This window comes from Hemiscyllium ocellatum, chromosome 11 (assembly GCF_020745735.1).
Source record: "Hemiscyllium ocellatum isolate sHemOce1 chromosome 11, sHemOce1.pat.X.cur, whole genome shotgun sequence".
Classification (NCBI taxonomy): Eukaryota; Metazoa; Chordata; class Chondrichthyes; order Orectolobiformes; family Hemiscylliidae; genus Hemiscyllium; species Hemiscyllium ocellatum.
The window spans coordinates 17626983-17653460 of NC_083411.1; the positions used below are offsets into that span (position 1 = coordinate 17626983).

Consider the following 26478-nt stretch of genomic DNA (forward strand, 5'->3'; position numbering starts at 1 on the left):
CTGTAGCAAAAGAAAAGTTATTTAAAGGGGACAAATCAAACAGCTGCAGGCGGCGGATCTTCCAAAACCGAACCCAGTTCTCATTAAAGTTTTCGGTATGGTGCAGACTGACCTGCGAATTATTTCGAGGATTTTCTGATGTCTCTATCTCATATTTTCAGCCCTTCCCCCTCCCTTATCCATCAGCTTTGTTAGTCAGTTGAGAGAAGTGGGCAGTGTCAGATGCTTAGAATGGGAAAGAAAAACGAGGCGAGGATGCCTTTCATTGGTTAAATAAAACTATGAGAACCGGTTTATTTTATGCAGGGCTTCATGGACCATTTCTCAGAGCTGTTAGCGCAACAAGCTAACATTATCGTCATGGGTGTTCTGGAGAATGCCAAGAGACAGCTTCAGGATTTGCAGCTTGAAGCAGGAAGTAGGGAAGAGACCGGTAAGTCGTTAATAAATGATCCCATTTTGGCGCTGTATTCTACTTCCTAGTTTCTATTTACCAATCATGTTTTCACGCGCCCTCGTTTTCACATAACTAAACCTATGTAACATGAGCTGTTGCTGTGGCAATTCCTGTGCTCATTTTGGCTGGTGCTGCTATCTCCAGTTTATCGTATTTCTGTTCCAGATTCTGAAGAGTCATGTTGGATTTCAAAGCTTCACATCTGTTTCTCTGTCCACACAACCTGTCAGAACTGCTGAGTTTCTCCAGCATTTTCTGGTTTTATTTACGATTTTCAGCATTAGCAGTACCTTTTAAAAATTTATTTCTATTGTTGTGCTTTTTTTTTGCCTACTTAACCCCCAAGACTGTCTTCAATTATCACACCTAATTTCACGTCTCTCCTCTCAGGTACACTGACCTCCTAATTTCCTACCTCAGTTCTTCAGTATTCCTTGAACATCTGCTCTGTAGTCGCTGTCTCAGGCTTAATTCCCTGTCGGATAATCCTATGTCTTCCCTATGGCACCTTCCAAAGGGCTCATTGAGGCACTTGGCACTGGTACATTATGAGCTGCAACCCTAATTTCCCCACCTCACTAAAACCATCAACCTCTCATCCATTATATTCATCTTCCAAAGCCCTTTCTCATCCAGTTCATATTCCCTATCATCCTCACTGTTCACCTTCTAGATTTTGCCAGGGGGTTGACCCTTTCAGAACCCCTTTCTACATCTCTCTTCAAAATATCTGTTTATTTATGAACTTGGCCCTTCCCATTCGTTAACATATTGAGATGGGTGCATCACTGACCTAATAGAAACTTGATATAAAAACTTCCACCTTAATGAATCTTTCTTGTTTGACTTTATTTTTCACCACATAACCCATCAATACAGTCATGACGGCAGTTTGGCACATGTCTCTTGTTCTTCAAAACATTAATCATTCATTCCTGGTAAATTAGGGACACAATGGTTAGTGAGGGTAGATGGTATTATGGTGCTTAGGTGTGAGAAACAGAACTCACTCACAAATCAGCCTGAGACAAAGCCTTGGAAACAAGAACAATTTATTACAGCCTTGCAAGTACCGGACGCCTCTGCAATCAAGCAAAAATGTGTGCGAAAACAAAACATATAATCATTCTTATTCAGTTTGCAAGTTGCGGAATCACGCCTCCCTTTTACCATTCTATCATAAGCCGATTACCTCACTTGTTTTTTTCTCTCTAGTTATTTTCTTATCTGGCCATCCTGCTGTCCTTGTATGTCTGCACTCTTTGTTCCTTGTTTGTTACAGCTTGTTCTTTTATCCAGTTTCTCTTATCATACTATAAGCTTTATTGTGAAATGCCCCTACTGCTTCGTTTGTGGTCAACTACAACACTTTAAAGTTATTTTTTAGTTTAAAACTATTTCTTAAACAAAAACCTCTATATTTGTTAAAATCTTAGCCTTAAGTAAGCTGCAAGAATCCCGTGACCGTTTGTGTAATGTTCCCCTTCCCCTCCCCCCACGACACGCCCTTCCCCCACCTGCAGAAACTACATTTCTAATCTCCCACAATTCCCCCTTTTTCTTTTTCTCTAACTGTTGTTTCTGCACTTATTAAGTCTCCTTTAATCCATTTTCTTATGTTCTGCCCTCTTACGTCTTTTGGCGATGAGGTTCACAATCTTACATTTTACATTTGTGTTGTTTGTCCCTCGAACTCTAGAAGCATTCTTTGGCTTTCTCTTTGTTGCATATCACCTGCTGATTATAAAAGCATCTGATGATTTATTTGGGTTCCTTCCCCATGGGATGTCATCAGTCGGCTCATTACCCATTTTAGGACATTGAACCCTACCACCAGACCTACTAATATCAATAGTCCATAGATAGTTAGATTGACTAACCACCTTCCCCAACCAGTCAGTCCCCAATTCCCCCATTCCCATCCTTTTTCGTTCCAGTACCGATTACCGGCCTCCCTTATCTTGGCGATTTTGTCTCGCACATGTTTGGAGATATCGGTAATGTTAGAGGAGACCTCAGGTATGTAAGTACAACATTCCTCTCCAAATAGTACACAGTTACCACCCTTCTCTGCTAGAGTATAATCCAGAGCCATCCTGTTCTGAAGGGTTGTTAACCTACTGGCAATCATTTTGGTCTTTATGGCTGCTACTTGGGATTGGGTTTCGGCCAATGCATCAGCAGTATTGTTGGCCAACTCTTCCAGGGAAGCCGCTAACCTTTGTATTTCTACTCCTGCTCGAGCGGTCCCATACATAGGTATCAAAGTCCAGAGGAGGCGATCTCCTTCGGTTACTTTCTGGGTTACTCGCCTTCCTCCCTGTATATTCCAAGGTATTTTTGGGACTCTCTTTAACAGCCTCAAGTGGGGAATTATATAAGCAAGGAATTATATAAGCCACTCCAGCCTTTCTGGCTTTGAGGCAGTGTTTGATCAACCTCATAACATGCATGCATTCCTATACATTCGGTCACAAAAACAGAAATGTATTTTTCCCCGGGAATAAATGGATAGGCCTTCAGGCCGTATACCCAATATGTTCCGTTTAATATTCGGGGAATGGTTGTGGGAGTAGCTTGGCTGGTGTAGACACAAGATGATTTTCCTAATCGGAAGGGTGCAGTATTATTCTGATTACAGAAACAAGTGGTATTTACTGCTCCTTTCGGTGGGGAAACTCTAAGGCCATCGATAGCACCCAGAGTTTTCGGGGCTGGTTGAGGGAACCATCCTGCAAAGTTATAATTACCCCTTTCAAATCTCCAAGTTGTATCATTTGAGCCCAAGTCAAAGTGTTGTACATCGTACACTTCTTCTTTGGTAAGTGGTATTACCGTGAGAGGAATTCTTGGAAGAGCAGAGTCGGATTAGGACAAGTCAACATGGATTTAGTAAGGGGAGGTCGTGCCTGACAAACCTGTTGGAATTCTTTAAAGAGGTGACAAGTAGGTTAGACCAGGGAAACCCATTGGATGTGGTCTATCTAGACTTCCAAAAGGCCTTTGATAAGGTGCCACATGGGAGGCAGCTGAGCAAGGTGAGGGCCCATGGTGTTCGAGGTGAGCTACTAGTATGGATTGAGGATTGGCTGTCTTACAGATGGCAGAGAATTGGGATAAAAGGCTCTTTTTTGGAATGGCAGCCGGTGACAAGCGGTGTCCTGCAGGGTTCGGTGTTGGGGTTGCAGCTGTTCACGTTATATATTAATGATCTGGATTAAGGGATTGGGGGCATCCTAGTGAAGTTTGCCGATGATACAAAGTTAGGTGGACAGGCAGGTAGTACTGAGGAAGTGGGGAGGCTGCAGAAGGATCTAGACAGTTTGGGAGAGTGGCCCAGGAAATGGCTGATGGAATTCAATGTGAGCAAATGTGAGGTCTTGCACTTTGGCAAAAAGAATACAAGCATGGACTACTTTCTAAACGGAGAGACAATTCGTAAAGCCAAAGTACAAAGGGATCTGCAAGTGCTCGTCGAGGATTCTCTAAAGGTAAACATGCAGATTGAGTCCGTGATTAAGAAAGCGAATGCAATGTTGTCATTTATCTCAAGAAGGTTGGAATATAAAAGCACTGTTGTGCTACTGAGATTTTATAAAGCTCTGGTTAGGCCCCATTTGGAGTACTGTGTGCAGTTTTAGTCCCCACACCTCAGGAAGGACATACTGGCACTGGAGCAGGTTCCAGCGGAGATTCACACGGATGATCCCTGGAATGGTAGGTCTGACATACAAGGAACGGCTGAGGATCCTGGGATTGTATTCATTGGAGTTTAGAAGATTAAGGGGAGATCTAATAGAAACTTACAAGATAATACATGGCTTGGAAAGGGTGGACGCTAGGAAATTGTGTCCGTTAGGTGAGGAGACTAGGACCCGTGGACACAGCCTTAGAATTAGAGGGAGTAAATTCAGAACAGAAATGTGGAGACATTTCTTCAGCCAGAGAGTGGTGGGCCTGTGGAATTCATTGCCGTAGAGTGCAGTAGAGGCCAGGAAGCAAAGTATCTTCAAGGCAGAGATTGATAAATTCTTGATGTCACAAGGAATTAAGAATGCGGGTAAGTGGAGTTGAAATGCCCATCATCCATGATTGAATGGCGGAATGGACTCGATGAGCCGAATGGCCTTGCTTCCACTCCTATGTCTTATGGTCTTATTCCGGATTCCCCATGGTGTGGGATCTCCACACATACGCAATAGATGGTATACCCCTTTAGTTTATCATAATTCTGACAAAGTGGTAAAATGATTTTTCCCACCCCCCTTGGCAGCTAGCGCCAATATTATCGTGACAATATAAAGCTGACCACTCATTTCAGCTCACAACCCTATCTGTGTATTCTCTAACCCTTTGTATGCCAGGGAGGAGTGAGTCCATGCAACACTTACAATTGTTTTGGGATAAAGTTTTTTTAAACCAATACTTAATAGTCTCTTATCTCAGTCCATTCTTTTTGCTCAGCTTGATTTTCAGAGGGTTGTCTGTAGGATGAGCTTGCCACTCTGCCGGAGGGGATGGAGCGTCCACCGGGCCCTTAACACAAGTGTGATGACTCCACCCTTTTTTAGCAGTTCGGATGGCTATTTCAGTAGTCAGGAGGGTTAGGAATGGCCCCTCCCAGCTTGGGTGCAGTTTGGTGTCTTTCCAGGTCTTTATCAGGACCTAATCACCCGGTTGTATCTGATGTACTGCGAACTCAAGTGGAGGTGTCTGGGTCAACAGACCCTTCTTCCGCAGGACAGACAAAGAAGAGCCACAATATAGTTCTTTAAAAACTTATCATTGAACTCTACAGTTGGTAATTCCCCTCTTCCATCCAAGAAAGGTAATCCAAACATCATCTCATAAGGAGAGAGGCCAATATCACGCCTAGGCGCAGTCCTAATGCGTAGCAACAACATTTTGTCCATGGCAATCGAGTCTCTCAGACTAGCCTAGACAATTGCTTCTTCAAGGTTTGATTCATTTGTTCCACCTGTCCAGAGGAAGGCAGGTGCCAAGGAGTGTGGAATTCCCAAGAGATTTCTAATCCTGCCATTACTTCTTGTAGGATCTTAGAGGTAAAATGGCTACCTTGGTCTGAATCTATACTTTCCACCAATCCATACCGAGGAATTATATGTTCTAAAAGAGTTTTCACTACTCCCTTCGAGGTAGCTGAGGACATTGGAAATGCCTCCACCTACCCTGTTAGGTGATCCATTAGGACTAATAAGTACTTTTATTTCCCTACTGGGGGTAATTCTGTGTAATCTACCTGTATTCTTTGACAAGGTCTTACCCCAGGGTTTCTTCCACCTCTTGACACCCCCCCCCCCCCCCCCCCCCCCCCGTTACTTTCTTATTAATCTTTTGGCAAGTCGGGCATCCTGCGCATACCTGCTTGGCTAAGGTGTATATCCCTTTACATCCGTACTTCCTTAACACTATGTCACACATAGCTTGGGAGCCCCAATGACTGCCTTGGTGCAAGGTGGTTAGGATGTTTCTCATGACTGGTTTACTTAATAACTCCCTTCCATCCGGGAGGATCCATCTTCCTTGGGTTGTCTTAGTGGCCCCCATTTCCTGGAATTCCTTTTCCTCTTCTTCTGTGTACACCGGGTTCATGGAAGGGGACTCCACTATGGGTGTGAGAACCCGTATTTTTGTTACTGTATGGCTCATAGCTGCCTCTTTGGCTGCCTCGTCTGCTAGCCTATTCCCTCTTGCTTCTAGAGTGTTCCCTTCTGATGCCCAGGTACATGGACTATAGCTATTTCCTGGGGTAATTCCAAATTTTTCAACACTTGTCCTATCAACTCTTTGTGTATCAATTCCTTTCCCCGGCTATTGATTAGTCCACGTTCTTGCCCTATTTTTCCAAAGGTATGTACCACCCCAGAGTCGGTGTAAATTGTCCCATCTCGGTTCTCTAATTGTTTTAAAGCTTGGTTTAATGCATACAACTCACAAGTCTGGGCCGACCATGTGTTAGGCAACCAGTCAGCCTCAACCGTTTGATTCTCGTTACCGTCCACTACTGCATATCCATTGTGTCTTTTTCCTTGTACTACTCTTGATGACCCGTCTATAAACAGTCTATTCCTGTCATGTAAGGGGATATCCTTTAGGTCCTGTCTAACTTTGGTTTGATACCCTATGATATCCAGGTAGTCATGTTCTAATTCTCGTTTGTCCAGACGTTCTTCTTTCCATAGGAAGGTAGCTGGATTCAGACCAGTGTCTGTTGCTAACACAAGGTCAGCTCTCTCCATCAGGATGGCTTCGTATTTTAAGATTCGTGAGTCTGTCGACCATCTCCCTGCCTTTTGGTTTAACACCGTTCTAACTTGATGGGGGGTACTAATGACTAGCAGCCCTCCAAAAGTATGTTTACGGCTTTCCTCTACCAGTATGGCAGTGGCTGCTACTGCCTGTATACATTCAGGCCATCCTCTCGAGACAGGGTCCAAGATCTTGGACAGGAAGGCTATGGGCTGTCTCTTTCCCCCTCCTTTCTGGGTTAACACTCCTAAGGCTGCTCCATCATTTACTGTCACAATAAGGAGGAATGGTTTATCTGGGGAGGGAAGGGCCAACACTGGAGCTTGTATTAGACTAAGCTTCAACTCATGTAACCCTTCCTTTTCCTCTTCTGTCCAGTGCAGTCTTTCATGTTCAGATTCTGTCAATTTGTAATATAACACCTTCGTTTTCTGGGCGTATGCTTCTATCTATAATCTACAATAGCCCACCAGCCCCAAGAACTTCCGCAATTCTCGTTTGGTGGTCGGAAGGGGCAGTTCTACTATCCCTTTAATTCTCTCAGGGTTAATGCGCTAATGCCCTTACTAATAAGGTGTCCTAAGTATTTCACCTCTTTCTCTACATATTGCAATTTATTCCTAGATACTCTTAAACCCTGTTGCCCTAGGAAATATAACAGTCTATTGGTGGTTAAGCTCACGTCATCTCTCTTTTGTCCTGATACAAGTAAATCGTCCACATGTTGTAACAATGACGTTGTCCGAGGCATTTTATGTTGTTCCAGGACCTGTTCCAGTACTTGCCTGAATAGATTAGGTGATTCTGTGAATCCCTGGGAAAGTACCGTCCATCGGAACTTTTGTTTTCTACCTGTATATGGGTTTTCCCATTCAAAAGCAAACATATTGCGGTTTTCTGGGGCCAGAGGGCAAGCCCAGATTGCATCTTTTAAATCTATTACACTAAACCAGCGGTGGTTACATGATATTTTGCCATGCAAAGTATATGGATTAGGTACCACCGGGTGTTGTGTTCGAACCAATCGGTTCAATGCCCTAAGATCCTGCACCAATCGATAGGTTCCATCTGGTTTGCAGATGGGCAGGATTGAGGTATTAAAGGGCGACACACATGGTTCTAACAGTCCAGTTTTTACCAAAGAATCTATAACTGGCTGCAGACCTCTATGGCCTTCCAATGATATAGGGTATTGTCTAACCTGAACCATCTCATCTTCTCAAGTTAACATAATCCCAATGGAGTAATATTTAGATGCCCTGTGTTATCTGCTTTCGCCCACACATCAGGGCTGATTTGTTTTTCTTCACTGGGTGTTAACATAGCCATCGTTACAGTTACTGCACTATCCTCCACCCCAATTTTTAGGCCCAGCAATATAATCAAATCCCTACCTAATAGATTACTTCCAGTGTCAGGAGTATATAGTAATTGTCCTGTCACTTCCTAATCATTTCTTCTAATTAGGGTTGGTTCAAAAATACGCACCAAGAATTCTTCTCCTTTTACTCCGGAAACCCTGAGATTCTTGTTAGTCAATTTAACACCGGTTGGTCTAAAACTTTAGGGATGACCGTGCCGCTCCCGTGTTCACCAAAAATACTGCCTCTTCCCCTTCAGGTCCCACCTTTAAATTTATCAAGGGTTCCCGGTGGGTCTCAGGAGGAAGGAACCCCTGACTCCCCTATCCCTCATCGAAGGTCATTAGGGAAATGGTTTCCCTTTCTCGTGCTAATCCTGACCATTCCTGTTTAAAATGCCCCACTTTCCCACAATGGTAACACCCTGCCTGTTGCCTCCTTCCCGGGTATCTGACCCTGGTCTTTCATGTCCTCCCCTACCCTTCCTGTTATCCCTGATCCCAGTCTCCTTTTTGTTATTTCTTCTACTGCCGCCACCATCATTTTGGCTTTGTTTCTGCTTCTTGTCTTCCCTTTTCACATACACTTTCTGTGCCTCATGTAACAGTTCTTCCATCTGTCTTCACTCCATCCATCTAATTTCTGTAATTTCTTTTGTATGTCCGGCCATGATTTAGTTACAAACTGGACCTTTAAGAGTCCCTGTGCTATCGGATTATCGGGATCCATTCCTGAATACTTCCTTGAGGCCTACTTGAGCCTTTTAAGAAATGCAGAAGGGGTTTCATCCTTCTCTTGTCGTACTTCAAAGGCCTTAACAAAGTTTTGTGATCTAGGTGCCGCCTCTTTAATTCCTAATATTACCATTTCTCGTAGATCCCGCATTGACTCCCTATCTTCTCTGTCATTACTTTCCCAATGAGGGTCAACATTTGGGAATTTCTATTCTGCTGTGGCCCCTTCTTCCCCAACTGGGTGCTTCTTTTCCCATTCCTGTAAAACCGCTCTCCTAATCATACCTCGTTCTTCCCCTGAAAATAACGTTCCTAAAATTGCCATCTGTTCTCCCCAGATGTATAAATTAGGCCCTAGGAATTGATCTAATTGTTTGGCTAGTCCAACCTGATCCTCTATTAAACTTTTCATTTCCTTTTTAAAGACCCTAACTTCACCGCTAGTTAAGGGAGCGTTTACAGATCCGATTGTACCTTCCCCAATTGGAACCTCTCGTAAGGGACATAATTTTATATTTTCCATTATCTCTGCCCCTCCTTTACGTGTGGTGGCTCGAGTGATTCTGAGCCCCCCCCAGGTTCTGCATCTTTTAGTTCAGAGTCCGTTCCCCTTTCGGTGTCTGGACTCGGTTCTACTTCAGAAGCTGTAGGCTCGTTCAGGGGAGTAATATGTGGGGGCGGCAAACACGTTAAGGGATCCCATTGTGGCTTCCCTTGTTCATTCTTTTTCTGTTCTTTCCCTGATTCCTCCGTATTCATGGGACATAATTTTACTCCCGCGCTCCATATCCAACAAGCCGCATAATCGGACTCTTTTTGACTGTACGGTTCTTTTTGATTGACATATATATTAAGATCTTGAGACAGCCAATCCTCATCGGACCCATATTTGGGCCAAAAAATACCAGGCGCCTTAATACTTTCCCTAGTCCAAATGGAACAACAATAGTTTATCATTGTAGCCTTATCTTTCTCCCGCGTCCGGGAGTTGTGTTCACAATTACCCAACATTCTCCCCACATAACTGTTGGGTGGGATATATCCCCTTTAACGTTATTTACAGATTGATCGTTACACAGCCTACCCCCGTGCCTCCCATTGTTGCTAATTTAATTAATCTTAACGAAGTCTGGTGTCCCCTTCTTCCACACCCCCTTCAGGGTCCTGACTAGACACCTTACTCATCCGATTAATCTGACCAATTATACACTTTTTCTTTGAGATTTCAACTGCTCTCCATAAATCACTTTTATGTAAGGATAAAAGAGATTAGTTAGAAACTGATAGTAAGGCAGTCATGACCTGTAAAAAGAACAGGAGTTAACATTTTATTTCATAATCTGTAAAATCATTAACCTTAAAAGAAATCATGTTAAACTTTCCATAGTAGAAATCAGATTCAAAACATTCCCGGATCTCAAGCTCCAGGGAACAAAGCACAAACATTCAATCACCAACAAACAAATGTGCATTCAAACCGAATCACAAAGGGTTAGACTTTCTACGAGCTGTACAGCTCTTTTCTTTCTTTCTTTCTCTCTCTCTCTCTCGCTCTCTCTCTCTTTCACACACACACAGACACTGTATCTCACAGACACTGAGCTTCCCGCAACGACTCCTCTAGTTTTTGAATATTCCTCTGGACGTCTGGCCATAAGTTCATTACAAAGTGCACCCTCAGTAGCCCTTCAGCTACTAGCCCTTCTTACACGGGCTGTTTTCCATTGACATATGCTTTATTTTATATATCGCCAATTCCCCGTACTTTCCGTACGTCCCGACCACCAAGGCAATACTTAAGGTCTCTTTTCTTACCTTGGTCTGTGCACAGAGTTACCTGGTCATTTCAGTGCGCTCCATCCTGCGGCAGTTCCTGCAGCAAATACCGCTGCCCCCGGTCGCCCGGATATATCCTTTAAGACCTTTCCCTACCCAGCTCTTGTGCACAAGAGTTGCCCGACCGAACCCGCCGCGTCTGCTCACCTTGTTTCCAGGGTCTCCCAGTCCAGATCGTACTCTCCCAATCCGTGAACGACAAGCAAGGGAGTCGGAGATCACCGAAATCAGTGAGGTGCACCTCCCCTGTTGTCCCAAGAGTGTCGAGCGGTTGGAGTTTTGGATCCCGGAATGAGGCCCCCAATTGTGAGAAACAGAACTCACTCACAAATCAGCCTCAGACAAAGCCTTGGAAACAACAACAATTTATTACGGCCTTGCAAGTACCGGACGCCTCTGCAATCAAGCAAACATGCGCGCAAAAACAAAGCATGTAAGCATTCTTATTCAGTTTGCAATTTGCGGAATCACGCCTCCCATTTACCATCCTATCATAAGTCGATTACCTCACTTGTTTTTTTTCTCTCTAGTTATTTTCTTATCTGGCCATCCTGCCGTCCTTGTATGTCTGCACTCTTTGTTCCTTGTTTGTTACAGCTTGTTTTTTTATCCAGTTTCTCTTATCATACTATAAGCTTTATTGTGAAATGTCCCGACTGCTTCTTTTGTGGTCAACTACAACACTTTAAAGTTATTTCTTAGTTTAAAACTATTTCTTGAACAAAAATCTCTATATTTGTTAACATCTTAGCCTTAAGTATGCTGCAAGAATCCCGCGACCGTTTGTGTAATGTTCCCCTTCCCCTCCCCCACCTGCAGAAACTACATTTCTAATCTCCCACATTAGGCCACAATCAGTACAACCATGACCTCATTGAATAACAGAACTAGCTTGGGGGGCCAAATGGCCTTCTCTTGCTCCTAACTTGTATGCCTGTAATACGTCTTGGTCACTTCCTCCTCCTTTGAGAATCGCACCTTGTTTCACCCTTGCATTTCTCTTTCAAAATCACCATTCTGTACCTCCCATGCATGAAAAATGTTTTATTATGAAAGTACTTCACTGCTTTCTCTTCCAAACTCTGCATCAAATGACTTCACATTCCTGGAGATTTCAACTTTCATCTCAGCTCATCGTGTACCCTCTCCTCTGAGTTCACTGGCCTCTTATCTTCTCTGAATCACTTCCTCTATGTAAGCTTCCCAGAAGGGATTCACAGCACATAGCATCCATAACATTAGTAAACAAATTGATAGCACCCACAGAAGTAAATGGATATGAATTGCTTGTCACCATTAAGATGACATGGCAGCAAGATGACAAGGATTGAGTTCTGAATATTGGGGTTTGTGACATTCAAGAAATTTTAAATATTCTTGACCTTGTCACTTCACATGGCCTTGCTAGCTCTGAGGTAACAATGACATACAAGATTTCTGATTGGTTCCTTGTCTAATTCTTCACCCAAACTCCTTTCGACTCCCCAATCCTATCCCCCTCTGTTCTCCATCCAGAGAAAAACAATCCCTAAATTCACTTACAAATCTATTCCAAAATCCCTGCTCTCATCCTTTACCCGCACTTTACCTACAACATTTCTGCAGTACTGATTGACTGCACCCTCCTTTCCATCTTTTCTACCTTAGTCGCCAGTAAAAACATTAATCTCTGGCCTTCTTTCCTGGTACACCCTTCATCCCTGTTCCATTAGGGATGCAAACTTGACAGGATTTAATGGACAGCTAGTTGAGATATCCAACATCAGAGCACGCTGAACCACATAAAATGCTATTGGTTTCTGTTTCCATTTGCTAAAACTGCTGCTATTCCCTGATTGGTTTTTGTAAACCATCTTCTTAGATGCTAACAGGGTGAGGACTGCCAATGGATTTCTTTGTCACTAAGATCAAGACCATCTCATGATTTTGCCTTTGCATCCCTTCCTTCTATTAGTGCAACTTGCTACGTCATCAATTGTCTGTTTAGCCCTTTCACACTGAAACCTTATCTAAATCTGTAATAACAGTTGTTTTGTAGGATAGGGCTTCAATATTGCTGAAAAATTAAGGAGACACATTTAGTCAAATAAACATTTTTACTAGAGTAAAGGTTAATGTTAATTAGTTGGCAAGATGATTTTGATTGCTTGAGTTGTTACCATGGAGATTGCACCAATTAATTATAACATTCAACAAAATGTGTTTTTGTTTTCAGCAATAATCAATTACTTTTTATTTCAAAGTTTCACTGTTAGACTTTCCATTTGTGACCCTTCAACACATCAAAATTATGCTGCACTTTTCCAATTAGCTCACCTATCACACTGTCCTTTAAACGAAATAGCAGAGGCAAGGGATCAAATGTGGAACATTTTAATGTGTATAGAGGCAAGGCAGAGAGAGAAAATGGCAGGAAGGGGTGAGAGAAAACTAAATCCTAGGAAAATATGAGCAATCAAAAATAACTCTTACATAGATAACAAAAAAATGAATCTGTGGCCTTTGTATCTGAACGCACATAGCATCCATAACATTAGTAAACAAATTGATAGCACCCACAGAAGTAAATGGATATGAATTGCTTGTCACCATTAAGGTGACATGGCAGCAAGATGACAAGGATCGAGTTCTGAATATTGGGGTTTGTGACATTCGAGAAATTTTAAAAAGCTAGGTGTCACATTGTTGATCCAAGATGGCTTCAGTGTCATAGTTCGATGTGAGCTTGGCTAAGGTGATCAGGATATGGAATATGGAGAGGCTGTGGCCCACTGGTATTATTGCTGGACTGTTAATTCAGAGACCCTGGTGATGTTCTGGCGACCCAGGTTTCAATCCCGCCACAGCAGATGTTGGAATTTGAATTAAATAAAAATCTGGAATTAAGAGTCTAATGATGACTATGAAACTATTGCTGATCTGGTTAACTAATGGCCTTTAGGGAAGGAAACCACCATCATTACCTGGCCTGGTATACATATGACTTAAGTATCAATGTTGTTGACACTTAATTGCCCTCTGGGTAATTAGGGACAGGCAATAAATGCTGGCCTAGCCACTGACACCCACATCCTGTGAATAAATAAAACAAATTGAAACAAAAACAGAAATTGCTGAAGAAGGATTACTGGGAAAATAAACATTACCTCTGCTTTCTCCAGCAATTTCTGTTTCTGTTTCAGCATCACAGTTCAGTGTTTTATTTCAGAATGTAGAATAAGTTTGGTTGGAGTTGAGGAATATTAGGGGAGAGACATCACTGGTTACAAGAATACACAGACTCCCGAACAGTAACCACAATGTGGGGCAAAGTGTAGAAGCAGAAATACTGGATGCATTTGATCATGGAACTTCATTACCCTGAAGTGTGGTGATTGCTGGGACAATGAGTACATTTAGAGAGGAATTAGACAGGTATTAAATTGTAGAGTCATAGAGATGTACAGAATGAAAACAGACCCTTCAGTCCAACCTGTCCAGGTCGACCAGATATCCCAACCCAATCTAGTCCCACCTGCCAGCACCTGGCCCATATCCCTCTAAATGCTTCCTATTCATACACCCATCCAAATGCCTCTTAAATGTTGCAATTGTACCAGCCTCCACCACATCCTCTGGCAGTTCATTCCATACATGTACCACCCTCTGTGTGAAAAAGTTGCCCCGTAGGCCTCTTTTATATCTTTCACCTCTCACCCTAAACCAATGCCCTCTAGTTCTGGACTCCCTGCCCCAGGGAAAAGACTTTGTCTATTTATCCTATCCATTCCCTCATGATTTTGTAAATCTCTATAAAGTCACCCCTCAGCCTCCGAGGCTCCAGGGAAAACAGCCCCAGCCTGTTCAGCCTCTCCATGTAGCTCCAACCCTGGCAACATTCTTGTAAATCTTTTCTGAACCCTTTCAAGTTTCACAACATCTTTCCGATAGGAAGGAGACCAGAATTGCACGCAATATTCCAACAGTGGCCTAAACAATGTCCTGTACAGCTGCAACATGACCTCCCAACACCTGTACTCAATACTCTGACCAATAAAGGAAAGCATACCAAACGCATTCTTCATTATCCTATCTACCTGCGACTCCACTTTCAAGGAGCTATGAACCTACACTCCAAGGTCTCTTTGTTCAGCAACACTCCTGAGGACTTTACCATTAAGTGTAGAAGTCCTGCTAAGATTTGCTTTCCCAAAATGCAGCACCTCGCATTTATCTGAATTAAACTCCATCTGCCACTTCTCAGCCCATTGGCCCATCTGGTCAAGATCCTGTTGTAATCTGAGGTAACCTCAGGTAACTACACCTCCAATTTTGGTTTCATCTGCAAACTTACTAACTGTACCTCTTATTCTCACATCCAAAGCATTTTTGTAAATGGCAAAAAGTAGAGGACCCAACTCCGATCCTTGTGGCACTCCACTGGTCACAGGCCTCCAGTCTGAAAAACAACCCTCCACCACCACTCTCTGTTTTCTACCTTTCAGCTAGTTCTGGATCCAAATGTCTAGTTCTCCCTGTATTCCATGAGATCTAACCTTGCTAATCAGTCTCCCATGGGGAACCTTGTCAAGTACCTTACTGAAGTCCATGTAGATAACATCTACCGCTCTGCCCTTATCAAACCTTTTTGTTACTTCTTCAAAAAACTCAATCAAGTTTGTGAAATATGATTTCCCACGCACAAAGCCATGTTGACTATCCCTAATCAGTCCTTGCTTTTCCAAATACATGTACATCCTGTCCCTCAGGATTCCCTCCAACAACTTGCCCACCACCGACGTCAGGCTCACTGGTCTGTAGTTCCCTGACTTGTCCTTACCACCCTTTTTAAACAGTGGCACCACGTTTGCCAACCTCCAGTCTTCTGGCATCTCACCTGTGACTATCGATGATACAAATATCTCAGCAAGAGGCCCAGCAATCACTTGTCTAGCTTCCCACAGAGTTCTAGGGTACACCTGATCAGGTCCACCTTTAACCATTTCAAGACATCCAGCACTTCCTCCTCTGTAACCTGGACATTTTGCAAGATGTCACCATCTATTTCCCTACAGTCTATATCTTCCATATCCTTTTTCACAGTAAATACTGATGCAAAATACTTATTTACTATCTCCTCCATTTTCTGCGGCTCCACACAAAGGCCTCCTTGCTGATCTTTGAGGGTCGCTATTCTCTCCCTAGTTACTCTTTTGTCCTTAATATATTTGTAACAACCCTTTGGATTCTCCTTAATTCTATTTGCCAACGCTATCTCATGTCCCAGTTTTTGCCCTCCTGATTTCCCTCTTAAGTATACTCCTACTTCCTTTGTACACTTCTAAGGATTCACTCGATCTATCCTGTCTATACCTTACATATGCTTCCTTCTTTTTCTTAACCGTAGTCAATGAATGAATGAAGAATTATCAGAATTAAATGGTCATTCAGTTCAGAGCTGTGTACTTTGTGAAGTATGTGGTGTAGTTTTAATACAATAGGCTGTATATACAAATTCAAATTTTTAAAATTAAATTAATGTTTCTTGTCATTAATATCTTCAAACAATTTGTCAAACACTTCTATCATTTGCATATTTTTCTTCTAGAAGAACAGCCCAGTTTCCAAATCAGTAACATCGAATGGGTTCCAAACAAGGACTTCACAGTTGCCATTGGAGCAAAACAAATAGAAGAATATATTTCTGTAAGTTTTCTACATACTTGATGAGTAATCTACAGGATTGTTCTATTCTGTGGTATTTGTTTTTTTTTTACCTTTCACTTTGTCTGTCATCCAACCTTCTTTACTGCAGTGCCTTTTATATATGAAACCTTCCACAGCAAATATACAAGATACAGTACAATACCGCACAGGGACAGGCCCTTTGAGCCATCAAACATGTGCCAATTTCATATCCTTATTTAGGCCCAGTACTTATGCCCATTCGCAGTTTCTATCTCTGTTTTTCTACAATTCATGTGTCTATCAAGATATGCCTCAAACATTGCTAATGTGCTTGCTTTCACCACCTCCACTGGCCGTGTGTTATAGGCACCCACCACCCTGTGTGAAAAATTTAACCCACGCTTTTCCCGTAAACTATCCCCCTCTCACTTTGAATCTCCACCCTCTTGTAGTTGACCTTTCCATCGCGGGAAAATGCCTCTATCCCTCCAACCATGTCTCATAATTTTGTAGACTTCCGTCAGGTCGCCACATTTTGAGTGAAAATAATCCAACCTCTCTTTCTAACTAAAATTCTCTAGACCAGGAAATATCCTGGTAAACCTTCCTTTCATCCTCTCCAACGTCCTTCTGGTAGTGAGGTGACCAGAACTGCACGCAATATTCCAAATGTGGTCTAACTAAAAGTTTTATACAACTGCAAAGTAACTTGCCAAATTTTATGTTCAATGTACTGGCCAATGAAGGTAAGTATGCCTTCCTGACCACCTTATCCACTTATTTTGCCAATGTCAGGGTTGTGTAGACCTGTATGCCCCAGATCCTTCCATATGTCAATGCTTCTGCTATTTTATTATATAATTCGTACCTGAATTTAATCTTCCAAAATGCATCACCTCGCATATGATTAGATTATTTACAATGTGGAAACAGGTCCTTCAGCCCAAAAGGTCCACACCGACCCTCCGAAGAGCAACCCACCCAGACCCATTCCCCTCACCTAACACTACAGGCAATTTAGCATGGCCAATTCACCTAACCTGCACATTTTTGGACTGTGGGAGGAAACCAGAGCACCCGGAGGAAACCCATGCAGACACTGGGAGAATGTGTCTAACTTCACACAGACAGTTGCCTGAGATGGGAATTGAACCCGGGTCTCTGGTGCTGTGAGGCAGCAGTGCTAACACTGTACCTGGTAAACAGTGCTAACCACTGCACCACATACTTACCTTCATTGGCCAGTACATTGAACGTAAAAGTTGGCAAGTTACTTTGCAGTTGTATAAAACTTTGAGTTAGAGCACATTTGGAATATTGTCTGGATTAAACTCCATCTGCTATTTCTCTGTCCAAATCTGCAAATAATAGACACCTGCTTATCAGATTTTTGACCAGTTTCTTAAATGTGTATAATGGGGACAAAATTGAAATAGGAGTGATGGCAGGTAGGGAGAGTATTTTATAACTTACAAAACCTCTTGTGGGTTTCATTTCTTGATAGTAAAGTAGCTGTTAATATGAGTTATGTTGTACACTAACAGACATGGGAGTTTTCCAATTGCTGGCTTCATTGCCTAGACTACCTGAAAGAGGAGGAGCTGGAATACCGTATTCAACATCATTATCGTGTACGGTGGAGTATACCAACTCGGAGGAAGCCCATCCCACGAGCAACAGCCTCTACTTACTTTATCATAGAAATCTCTAAAGTTAAACCACCAGTGAGTAAACAAACACAGTGAATCCATTCTCTTTTCTGATGAATTTTTCCATGATATGTGGTTATCACTCTAAGGCTTCCATTGAGACATCTGAAACCAGTAACTGTGGCATTCTGAGGCTGGGATCTTCAAGGTGAATTTCTGTGTTTCATTTTGTTATAGGATGTTCTATAAGAATCAAAACCAGTAAAATCTGTATGAGGAAAAGGTTGATTGTGAGTGCCAAAGAGGTCATTATGAATTCACCACAAACTAGCAATCAATGCCTTTATACGTTAAGTTAAAAATCACGCAACACCAGGTTATAGTCCAACAGGTTTATTTGGAAGCACTAGCTTTCAGAGCACTGCTCCAACAACCACCTGATGAAGGAGCGGCACTCCGAAAGCCAGTCCTTCCAATTAAACCAGTTGGACTATAACCTGATGTTGTGTGATTTTTAACTTTGTACACTCCAGTCCAACACCAGCATCTCCAAATTATTTATACGTTAAACCTTTGCAGACACAACCCTTTGATTTGATCTATTATCGCATGTACTGAGATACAGTGGAAAGTATTATTTTGTGTGCTATTCAGACAAATCATACCTTACATGAAATAACTCCACAGAGGCTGTTATTCCGTCACCAAGTTACCCTTTATCTACATATGCATGGTACTTGACACTGCTCTGCCTTCCTCACAGTCAGATCTCAGAGGGAACCTAACCTCTCAGACTCTTGTTGAAATTTGTTAGGCAGAGCTCCTTGATTGGGCCAAATTAACAGCTCCAATCAGAGAACTCATATTCTATGACGTCCACCTCATTACAATCACTACAAAGGTAGATCAGGGTAATAGAACAGAAGACTGAATGTAGTGATAGTTTTAGAGAAAGTGCGGAGAAAGTTTAATTCTCATATGCGGTCTGTTCAAAGTCTGACAACAGCTGGGAAGAAGCTGTTCTTGAATCTGTTGGTGTGTGTTTTCAAAGTTTTTGTAACCTGATGGAAAAAAGTGGAAGGGTCTATTCTTCTTAGTGATAGATAATCCATTATTAATTAAACTGGTATTTTCAGCAGTAAATAAAAGTAGCAGTCCCACAATTTGAGAACTTCTTCAACTCCAGGTCACGGATTTCTGCAGCGGGTCGTGTTGTAAGTAAATGGAACCATTTCTGATCTTCAGAAAATTGGGCACATGGGGAAGAATGTCTTGTGAGGTAATGGGACCTGGATTAAAGGATTTTCTTTCTCTCTTTCCTTTTTTTGCTGCAGTCTGCCTAATGTTTAAGTTGTTTGGACTTGCAATTGTCGCCATTTTGAATAATGTGTAACAAGCTCCTCCCACTCATTAATGTCAATGTTGCTGCATTTCAAGGAAAGCTTCAGAGTATCTGTGTCATATTTCCTTTGTTCACCTGAACCTCTGGCCATATCAGAGATGAGAACATGGGGTAAAGCTAAATGAAGCAATGTTTGTTGCCTTTAGTAACAAACATATATGTTCAGAGGGACCTTTTCCAATGATTACGAGACATAAATCTCCACAATCACTGAGTGAACACTGGTTTCTCCACATTGATTAGATTACTTACTTACAGTGTGGAAACAGGCCCTTCGGCCCAGCAAGTCCACACCGACCCTCCGAAGAGCAACCCACCCAGACCCATTCCCCTACACCTAACACTATGGCAATTTAGCATGGCCAATTCACCTAACCTGCATATTTTTGGACTGTGGGAGGAAACCGGAGCACCCAGAGGAAACCCACACAGACACGGGGAGAATGTGCAAACTTCACACAGACAGTTGCCTGAGGCAATTGCTTGATCTTGACTGAAACTGAGGTTTTCAATTCTGCCCGTCAGAAAAATGTGAGAAATGTTTCTTTGATCCTTGAACTCCCTTCAATAAACATTTATCAACATATCTCATCAGTGTCAACATTAACATTAATAGTGAGGCAATGACCTGGTGCCATCACCCGACTATTACTCCAGAAACTCAGCTAATATTCTGAGGATCCAGGTTCAAATCCCACTGTGGCAGATGATTGAATTCAAAGTTCATCTTTTTTTTTAAAAAAGTCTGAAATTTAAAATCTCCTGATAACCATTAAATCAATGTTGATTGTCATAAGAACCCATCTGGTTCAGGGAAGAAAATCTACCAGCCTTTCCTGGTCTGACCTACATGTGACTCCAAATCCACAGTACTGTGGTTGACTCTTGGTTACCTCTAGACAATTAGGGATGGGCAATGAATGCTGGTCCAGCAGTGACATTCACATCCAATGAGCAAATAAAAAAACAGGCATAATATGAAAAGTTACAACATGGTGCCTTTTACTTTATGATGCACTGACAACTTGAAGGATTAAGCTCAAGTGGTGACAGGTACATAATTTAATTAATATGACATACAGTGTATGTTACTGGCAAACTTGAAAAGAAACATAGCATCAGTCATTTTATTGAAGATGAACCTTTGTTTTCTTTTAGATTTTCCCAGTTGAAGTTTACTTCTTTTTTGAATCAAACAGACTTCTACACAGGTAAATAGTTTATTGAAAATTGTAGCAATTGTTTAGGTGTTGAAACTCATTCCCAACTGGAGGGTCATTGGCATTTTTTTCCCACCTCTTGATCCCCTGAGAAATGATGGTGAGCTGCCTTCTTCATGAGTAGTGCTTTTGCAAATAAATGATTGACTTGCTAGATCACTTTGGAAGAAGACTAGGAATCAGTCAAATTGGTGTTGGGCTGGCAGGACACATAAGACAGAATGGGCTTAAACAGCCAATTTTGTTCCTTAAAGGTCTTCAGTGACCCAACTGGATTATGATGACAAACTGGCAGCTTCATAGTCACTTTATATATCATATTGGGGCTTGAAATCAGGCTCTTAGTAGATTGATTTGAACTACAATTAATTTCAGGACTTCATCTTCCCTGGGTACAGTATAATCAGAGCTGAAAATATGTTGCTGGAAAAGCACAGCAGGTCAGGCAGCATCCAAGGAGCAGGAGAATCGATGTTTCGGGCATGAGCCGGAAAGTGTGCCCAGCAGGTTAAGATAAAAGGTAGGGAGGAGGGACTTGGGGGAGGGGCATTGGAAATGTGATAGGTGGAAGGAGGTTAAGGTGAGGGTGATAGGCCGGAGTGGGGGTGGGGGCGGAGAGGTCAGGGAGAAGATTGCAGGTTAGGATGGCAGTGCTGAGTTCGAGGGTTGGGAATGAGACAAGGTTGGGGGGGGCGTGGAATGAGGAAACTGGAGAAATCTTGAGTTCATCCCTTGTGGTTGGATGGTTCCTAGGTGGAAGATGAGGCGCTCTTCCTCCAGCCATCGTGCTGCCATGGCCTGGCGATGGAGGAGTCCAAGGACTTGCATTTCCTTGGCGGAGTGGGAGGGGGAGTTGAAGTGTTGAGCCACGGGGTGGTTGGGTTGGTTGATCCGAGTGTCCCAAAGGTATTCTCTGAAACATTCCGCAAGTAGGCGGCCTGTCTCCCCAATGTATAGGAGGCCACATCGGGTGCAGCGGATGCATTAAATGATGTGTGTGGAGGTACAGGTGAATTTGTGGCGGAAATGGAAGGATCCCTTGAGGCCTTGGAGGGAAGTAAGGGGGGAGGTGTGGGTGCAAGTTTTGCATTTCTTGCGTTTGCAGGGGAAGGTGCCAGGAGTGGAGGTTGGGTTGGTGGGGGGTGTGGACCTGACGAGGGAGTCACGGAGGGAGTGGTCTTTTCGGAACACTGATAGGGGAGGGGAGCGAAATATATCCCTGGTGGTGGGGTGCGTTTGGAGGTGGCGGAAATGACGACGGATGATACGATGTATATGGAGGTTGGTGGGGTGGTAGGTGAGAACCAGTGGGGTTCTGTCCTGATGGCAATTGGAGAGGCAGGGCTCAAGGGCGGAGGAGCGGGAAGTGGAGGAGATGCGGTGGAGAGTATCGTCGATCACGTCTGGGTGGATATTTCAGTCTTTGAAGAAGGAAGCCATCTGGGCTGTATGGTATTGGAACTGGTCTTCCTGGGAGCAGATGCGGTAGAGACGAAGGAATTGAGAATATGGGATGGCATTTTTACAGGGGGCAGGGTGGGAGGAGGCGTAGTCTAGGTAGCTGTGGGAGTCGGTCAATTTATAGTAAATGCCCGTGTTGATTTGGTCGCCCGAGATAGAAATGGAGAGGTTAGGAAGGGGATGGAGGAGTCTGAGACGGTCCAGGTAAATTTGAGGTCGGGGTGGAAGGTGTTGGTAAAGTGGATGAACTGTTCAACCTCCTCATGGGAGCACGAGGCAGCGCCGATACAGTCATCGATGTAGCCGAGGAAAAGGTGGGGGGTGGTGCCAGTGTAGTTGCGGAAGATGGACTGTTCCACATATCCTACGAAGAGGCAGGCATAGCTGGGGCCCATGCGGGTGCCCATGCCTACTCCTTAGGTTTGGAGGAAGTGGGAGGATTGGAAAGAGAAGTTGTTCAGTGTGAGGACCAGTTCAGTTAGTCGAAGGAGGGTGTCAGTGGAAGGGTACTGGTTGGGGTACGGTGGGAAAGGAAGAAGCAGAGGGTTTTGAGTCCTTTGTGATGGGGGATGGAGGTGTACAGGGACTGGATGTCCATGGTGAAGATAAGGCATTGGGGACCGGGGAAGCAAAAATCATGGAGGGCATGGGTGGTGTCCCGAACGTAGGTGGGGAGTTCTTGGACTAAGGGGGATAGGACCGTGTCGAGGTATGCAGAGATGAGTTTGGTGGGGCAGGAGCAGGCTGAGACAATTGGTTGGCCGGGGCAGTCAGGTTTGTGGATTTTGGGCAGGAGGTAGAAACGGGCGGTGCGGGGTTGTGGGACTGAGGTTGGAGGCGGTGGATGAGAGATTCCCTGAGGTGATGAGGTTATGGATGGTCTGGGAGATGATGGTTTGGTGGTGGGAGGTGGGGTCATGGTCAAGGGGGCAGTAGGAGGAGGTGTCTGCGAGCTGGTGTTTAGCCTCAGCGGTGTAAAGGTCAGTGCGCCAAACTACTACCGCACCTCCCTTGTCTGCCAGTTTGATAGTGAGGTTGGGGTTGGAACGAAGGGAGTGGAGGGCTGCACATTCCAAGGGTGAGAGGTTGTAGTGGGTGAGAGGGGTGGAGAGGTTGAGGCGGTTAATGTCACAGCGGCAGTTGGCTATGAATAGATCGAGGGCAGGTAAAAGACCTGCGCGGGGTATCCAGGTGGATGGGGTGTGTTGGAGGCGGGAGAAGGGGTCGTCAGAGGGTGGGCGAGAATCCTGGTTGAAGAAGTAGGCACGGAGACGAAGGCGGCGGAAGAAATGTTTGATGTCTCGCCGCGTGTTGAACTCGTTAATCCAAGAGCGTAGGGGAATGAAGGTGAGGCCTCTGCTGAGGACTAATCTTTCATCCTCAGAGGGGTAGTTCTGGAGGGATGGTGAAAACACGGCAGGGCTGGGAGCTAGGACCTGGTGTGGGGCTGGAGCTGGGGGTGGGGGCGGGGTTAGGTGTGAGGACGGAGATCGGCATGGGGGTGGAGACGCATGCGGCGTAGTCGTTGTGCAGGTTAGTGATGTCACTGGGGGCGGACGTGGCTGCGGCAAAGGCAGAAACGGTGTTGTTCCCGATAGCCGTGGATCCCATGGAAGCCGCGAATCTGTCGGCAATGGTCTTCCTGGCGATCGTAGAGGTGGTTTTCTGGCCAGCGATCACGGAGGCTGCAAGGTCAGTGGGGGCGGAAGTGACGTCATGGTTCGCAGCGGCGGTTGCTGCAGCTGTCGCGTGGTTAATGGCGCCTGAGTGATTTCGAAGGCTGATGGAAGATTCTGGAACAGTTGAGGAACCCAGAGTGTTGGGATAAGTATATAAAAGTTTATGGTACTTCCAGTGTTTAATTTCCGATATGGCTAGGAAGAACTGTTTGTTTAGTGTATGAAGAACAGTAGAGGTCCTTTGCAAGTCTGCGAGAGTGTTGTCCTGAGCTGGGGTAGGTCTAATTGTAGGGAATGTAGGTAGCAGCGCATGGCTGCAAGCGTGGAGCGGAGGATCCGGAGGGAGGTCAGTATAATCAGAGAATGGTTACAGCACAGAAGGCAACTCAGCCTTCGCATTCCCCAGTCTTTTGGATGTTGTAGTCCCACAGATATTTTCTGTTTCAGGTCCTTATGCAGCAGGATATTACCTGACAAATGTGGGTACAGTTACTGATTATATAGAAGGTTCCCTTGTATTACATAGAGCAGGCATGTTCAACTTGCAGGCATTTTGAAGTCGAGATTTTACAGCTAAAAATGTAATTCCCATTTACTGTTGGTTACAGCCATTCTTCCCTGTGATAATATTGTTAAACCATGTGACATGGTTTTCAATATGAAAGGGAGGGTGAGGTTTTACAGCAGACATAAACAAGCTCTTCCCTGCCGTACAGTCCTTTTCGAAATTGACTGTCAGCAGATTACTTCATGAACTGATTCTCTATTAACCACCGCAGAGGAAAGGCAATTATGCCACCTTCAGCTTCCTCCCACATGATGGTTTTCACTGCAATGTTTGACATCTTGACATCTGCTTTATTGTAATGGGATAATAGTGCAAAACCGGTCTCGTCTTTGAGAAGTTTAAACCATTAAACATGGATCATATGCTATCTGTTCTGTGAAAGCTTAAATCCTAACAAAGGTTCAAATTATATTCTGAAGAGGAAGTAAAGTTCAAACATAGAGAAACTCAAAAACATTAAAATACAGAAATCACTTTTTAAAATATGGCTTTGGTGCTCATGGGTAGATTCCATGTTCACAAAAAACATGGATTATTTTGTCCTTGTAGAGATTGGTATTGCTTAATGGCATATGTTTTTGAAAGATTATATAACTATTTAACTTGAGTGAGTACTGTGATGTTATTTACACTGGAGTTCTTCTGTACCTTGTATTGGTCTCAAAAGCAAGAAGAAAATTTACTTTGTCGCTTGGTTTTACAGAATTTCAATGTTGATGAACAAAAAGATGCAGTGCCAAAGCTTTTTTGTCTTGCACTCATTAAGTCAGGATTGCTAAGTGACTGAAAAGTGCCCAGTTTACCCCAAATTACCAGCATCAGTTTCTTTAGCTTACCGGCCAATGACTTTTAGCAGCAAGTAAAAATTGTACTGTTTCCATAAGTGGTTTGTGTGTGGACAATACTGAAATAACTTTGAGCAGCAAACTAAAGCATTTTGTTCTTTTCTTTAGACCTGGTAAATCAAGATTCAGAGAAAAGTGGCTAAAAGACATCATCGAAAGTAAAATTATATTAATGGAACAAGTGACCTTTTAGAATGTTTTTGCAAGTGTACTTTTGTGTATAAAGGAGAGAAAATAAATAGATTTCTCTCTCTTTTTATTAAATGTTTTTTTCCAACTTTGTCTTTTCAAAGATATAACTTGTTGTGATGGATCCATGGGTTTCTGTCCCCACTCTTCCCAAGTTACTTATATTTATTTCCGTCCCAATGGTGAGGTGCAAGGCTTTTCAGAACTCAGTTCTCTTGGCAAGTTTTGAGAAGACTTGTAGCTCAGGTTGAGGTTCTGGATGTAAGTTTGCTCGCTCAGCTGGAAGGTTCATTTCCAGACACTTTGTCACCTTACTAGGTAACATCTTCAGTGGAAATCCAGGCGAAGCACTGCTGGTAATTCCTGCTTTCAATTTATATGTTTGGGATTCTTTGAGTGATAGAAATAATATAGATAAAGCAGGAATTATCAGTAGTGTTGCGCCTGGAGGCCCACTGAAGATGTTATCTGGTAGGGTGACAAAACATCTGGAAAGCACCTTCCAGCTCAGCGAGCAAGCCTACATCCAGAACTCAGTCCTCTTTCTGAGAGTGCTTATTCATGGGTGTGCTGTAAACAATGTCTGTTTTACCTTCCCCTAGTGGGTATTCTAGTCATGTGGGTGGTTTCATTCTCATTAAGAGAATGGCAGAGAAAGCTGTGATGTTATGGGATATCCATTTTCCACTGGAGATGGCCAAGAATGGAGATTGAGTTGGATGATCATTCCTTAGCCAAAAACAGAGACGAGGACAGGATAATACCAGCGCTCCAGTTAGCTCAATATTAGTCATGAATTAAAACCAACATATTTTGGTCTTGTACAGCCCTCTACATTATTGAGCAGAATTATTATTTAACATTGCATAACTTTTAAAACTCAACAGTGGATGTGAAAGAAACTTAAGGAAAACATTATTTAATTCAGTAGCTCAAACTTACTTGCAGTATTATTGTTTTGATAAATGTCTGGGTGAAGACATCAAAATTGATTGGAAAAAATCCAATTGAACATTTACTGGGAGCTAAGTTAGTTATTTAGATGATAGAAGGTAATGGGAGGGGGAACTGCACATTTTCAATTCTCTCCAACTCAGCAGCTCCATTACACTCCACGTGGGGATTGTTGGGATGGATTTT

General features: G+C 43.3%; 1 protein-coding gene across 1 annotated transcript; it reads left to right on the forward strand.

Annotated features, from left to right (window-relative positions):
• The first annotated feature begins 349 nt into the window (after positions 1 to 349).
• akap14 (A-kinase anchoring protein 14) lies at positions 350 to 25342 on the forward strand. The gene is made up of 5 exons (XM_060832042.1): positions 350 to 433; positions 16246 to 16343; positions 17870 to 18049; positions 20535 to 20587; positions 25258 to 25342. Exons 1-5 carry the CDS (start codon positions 361 to 363, stop codon positions 25340 to 25342), a joined length of 489 nt encoding a protein of 162 aa, XP_060688025.1. The 5' UTR covers positions 350 to 360.
• Positions 25343 to 26478: the final 1136 nt, after the last annotated feature.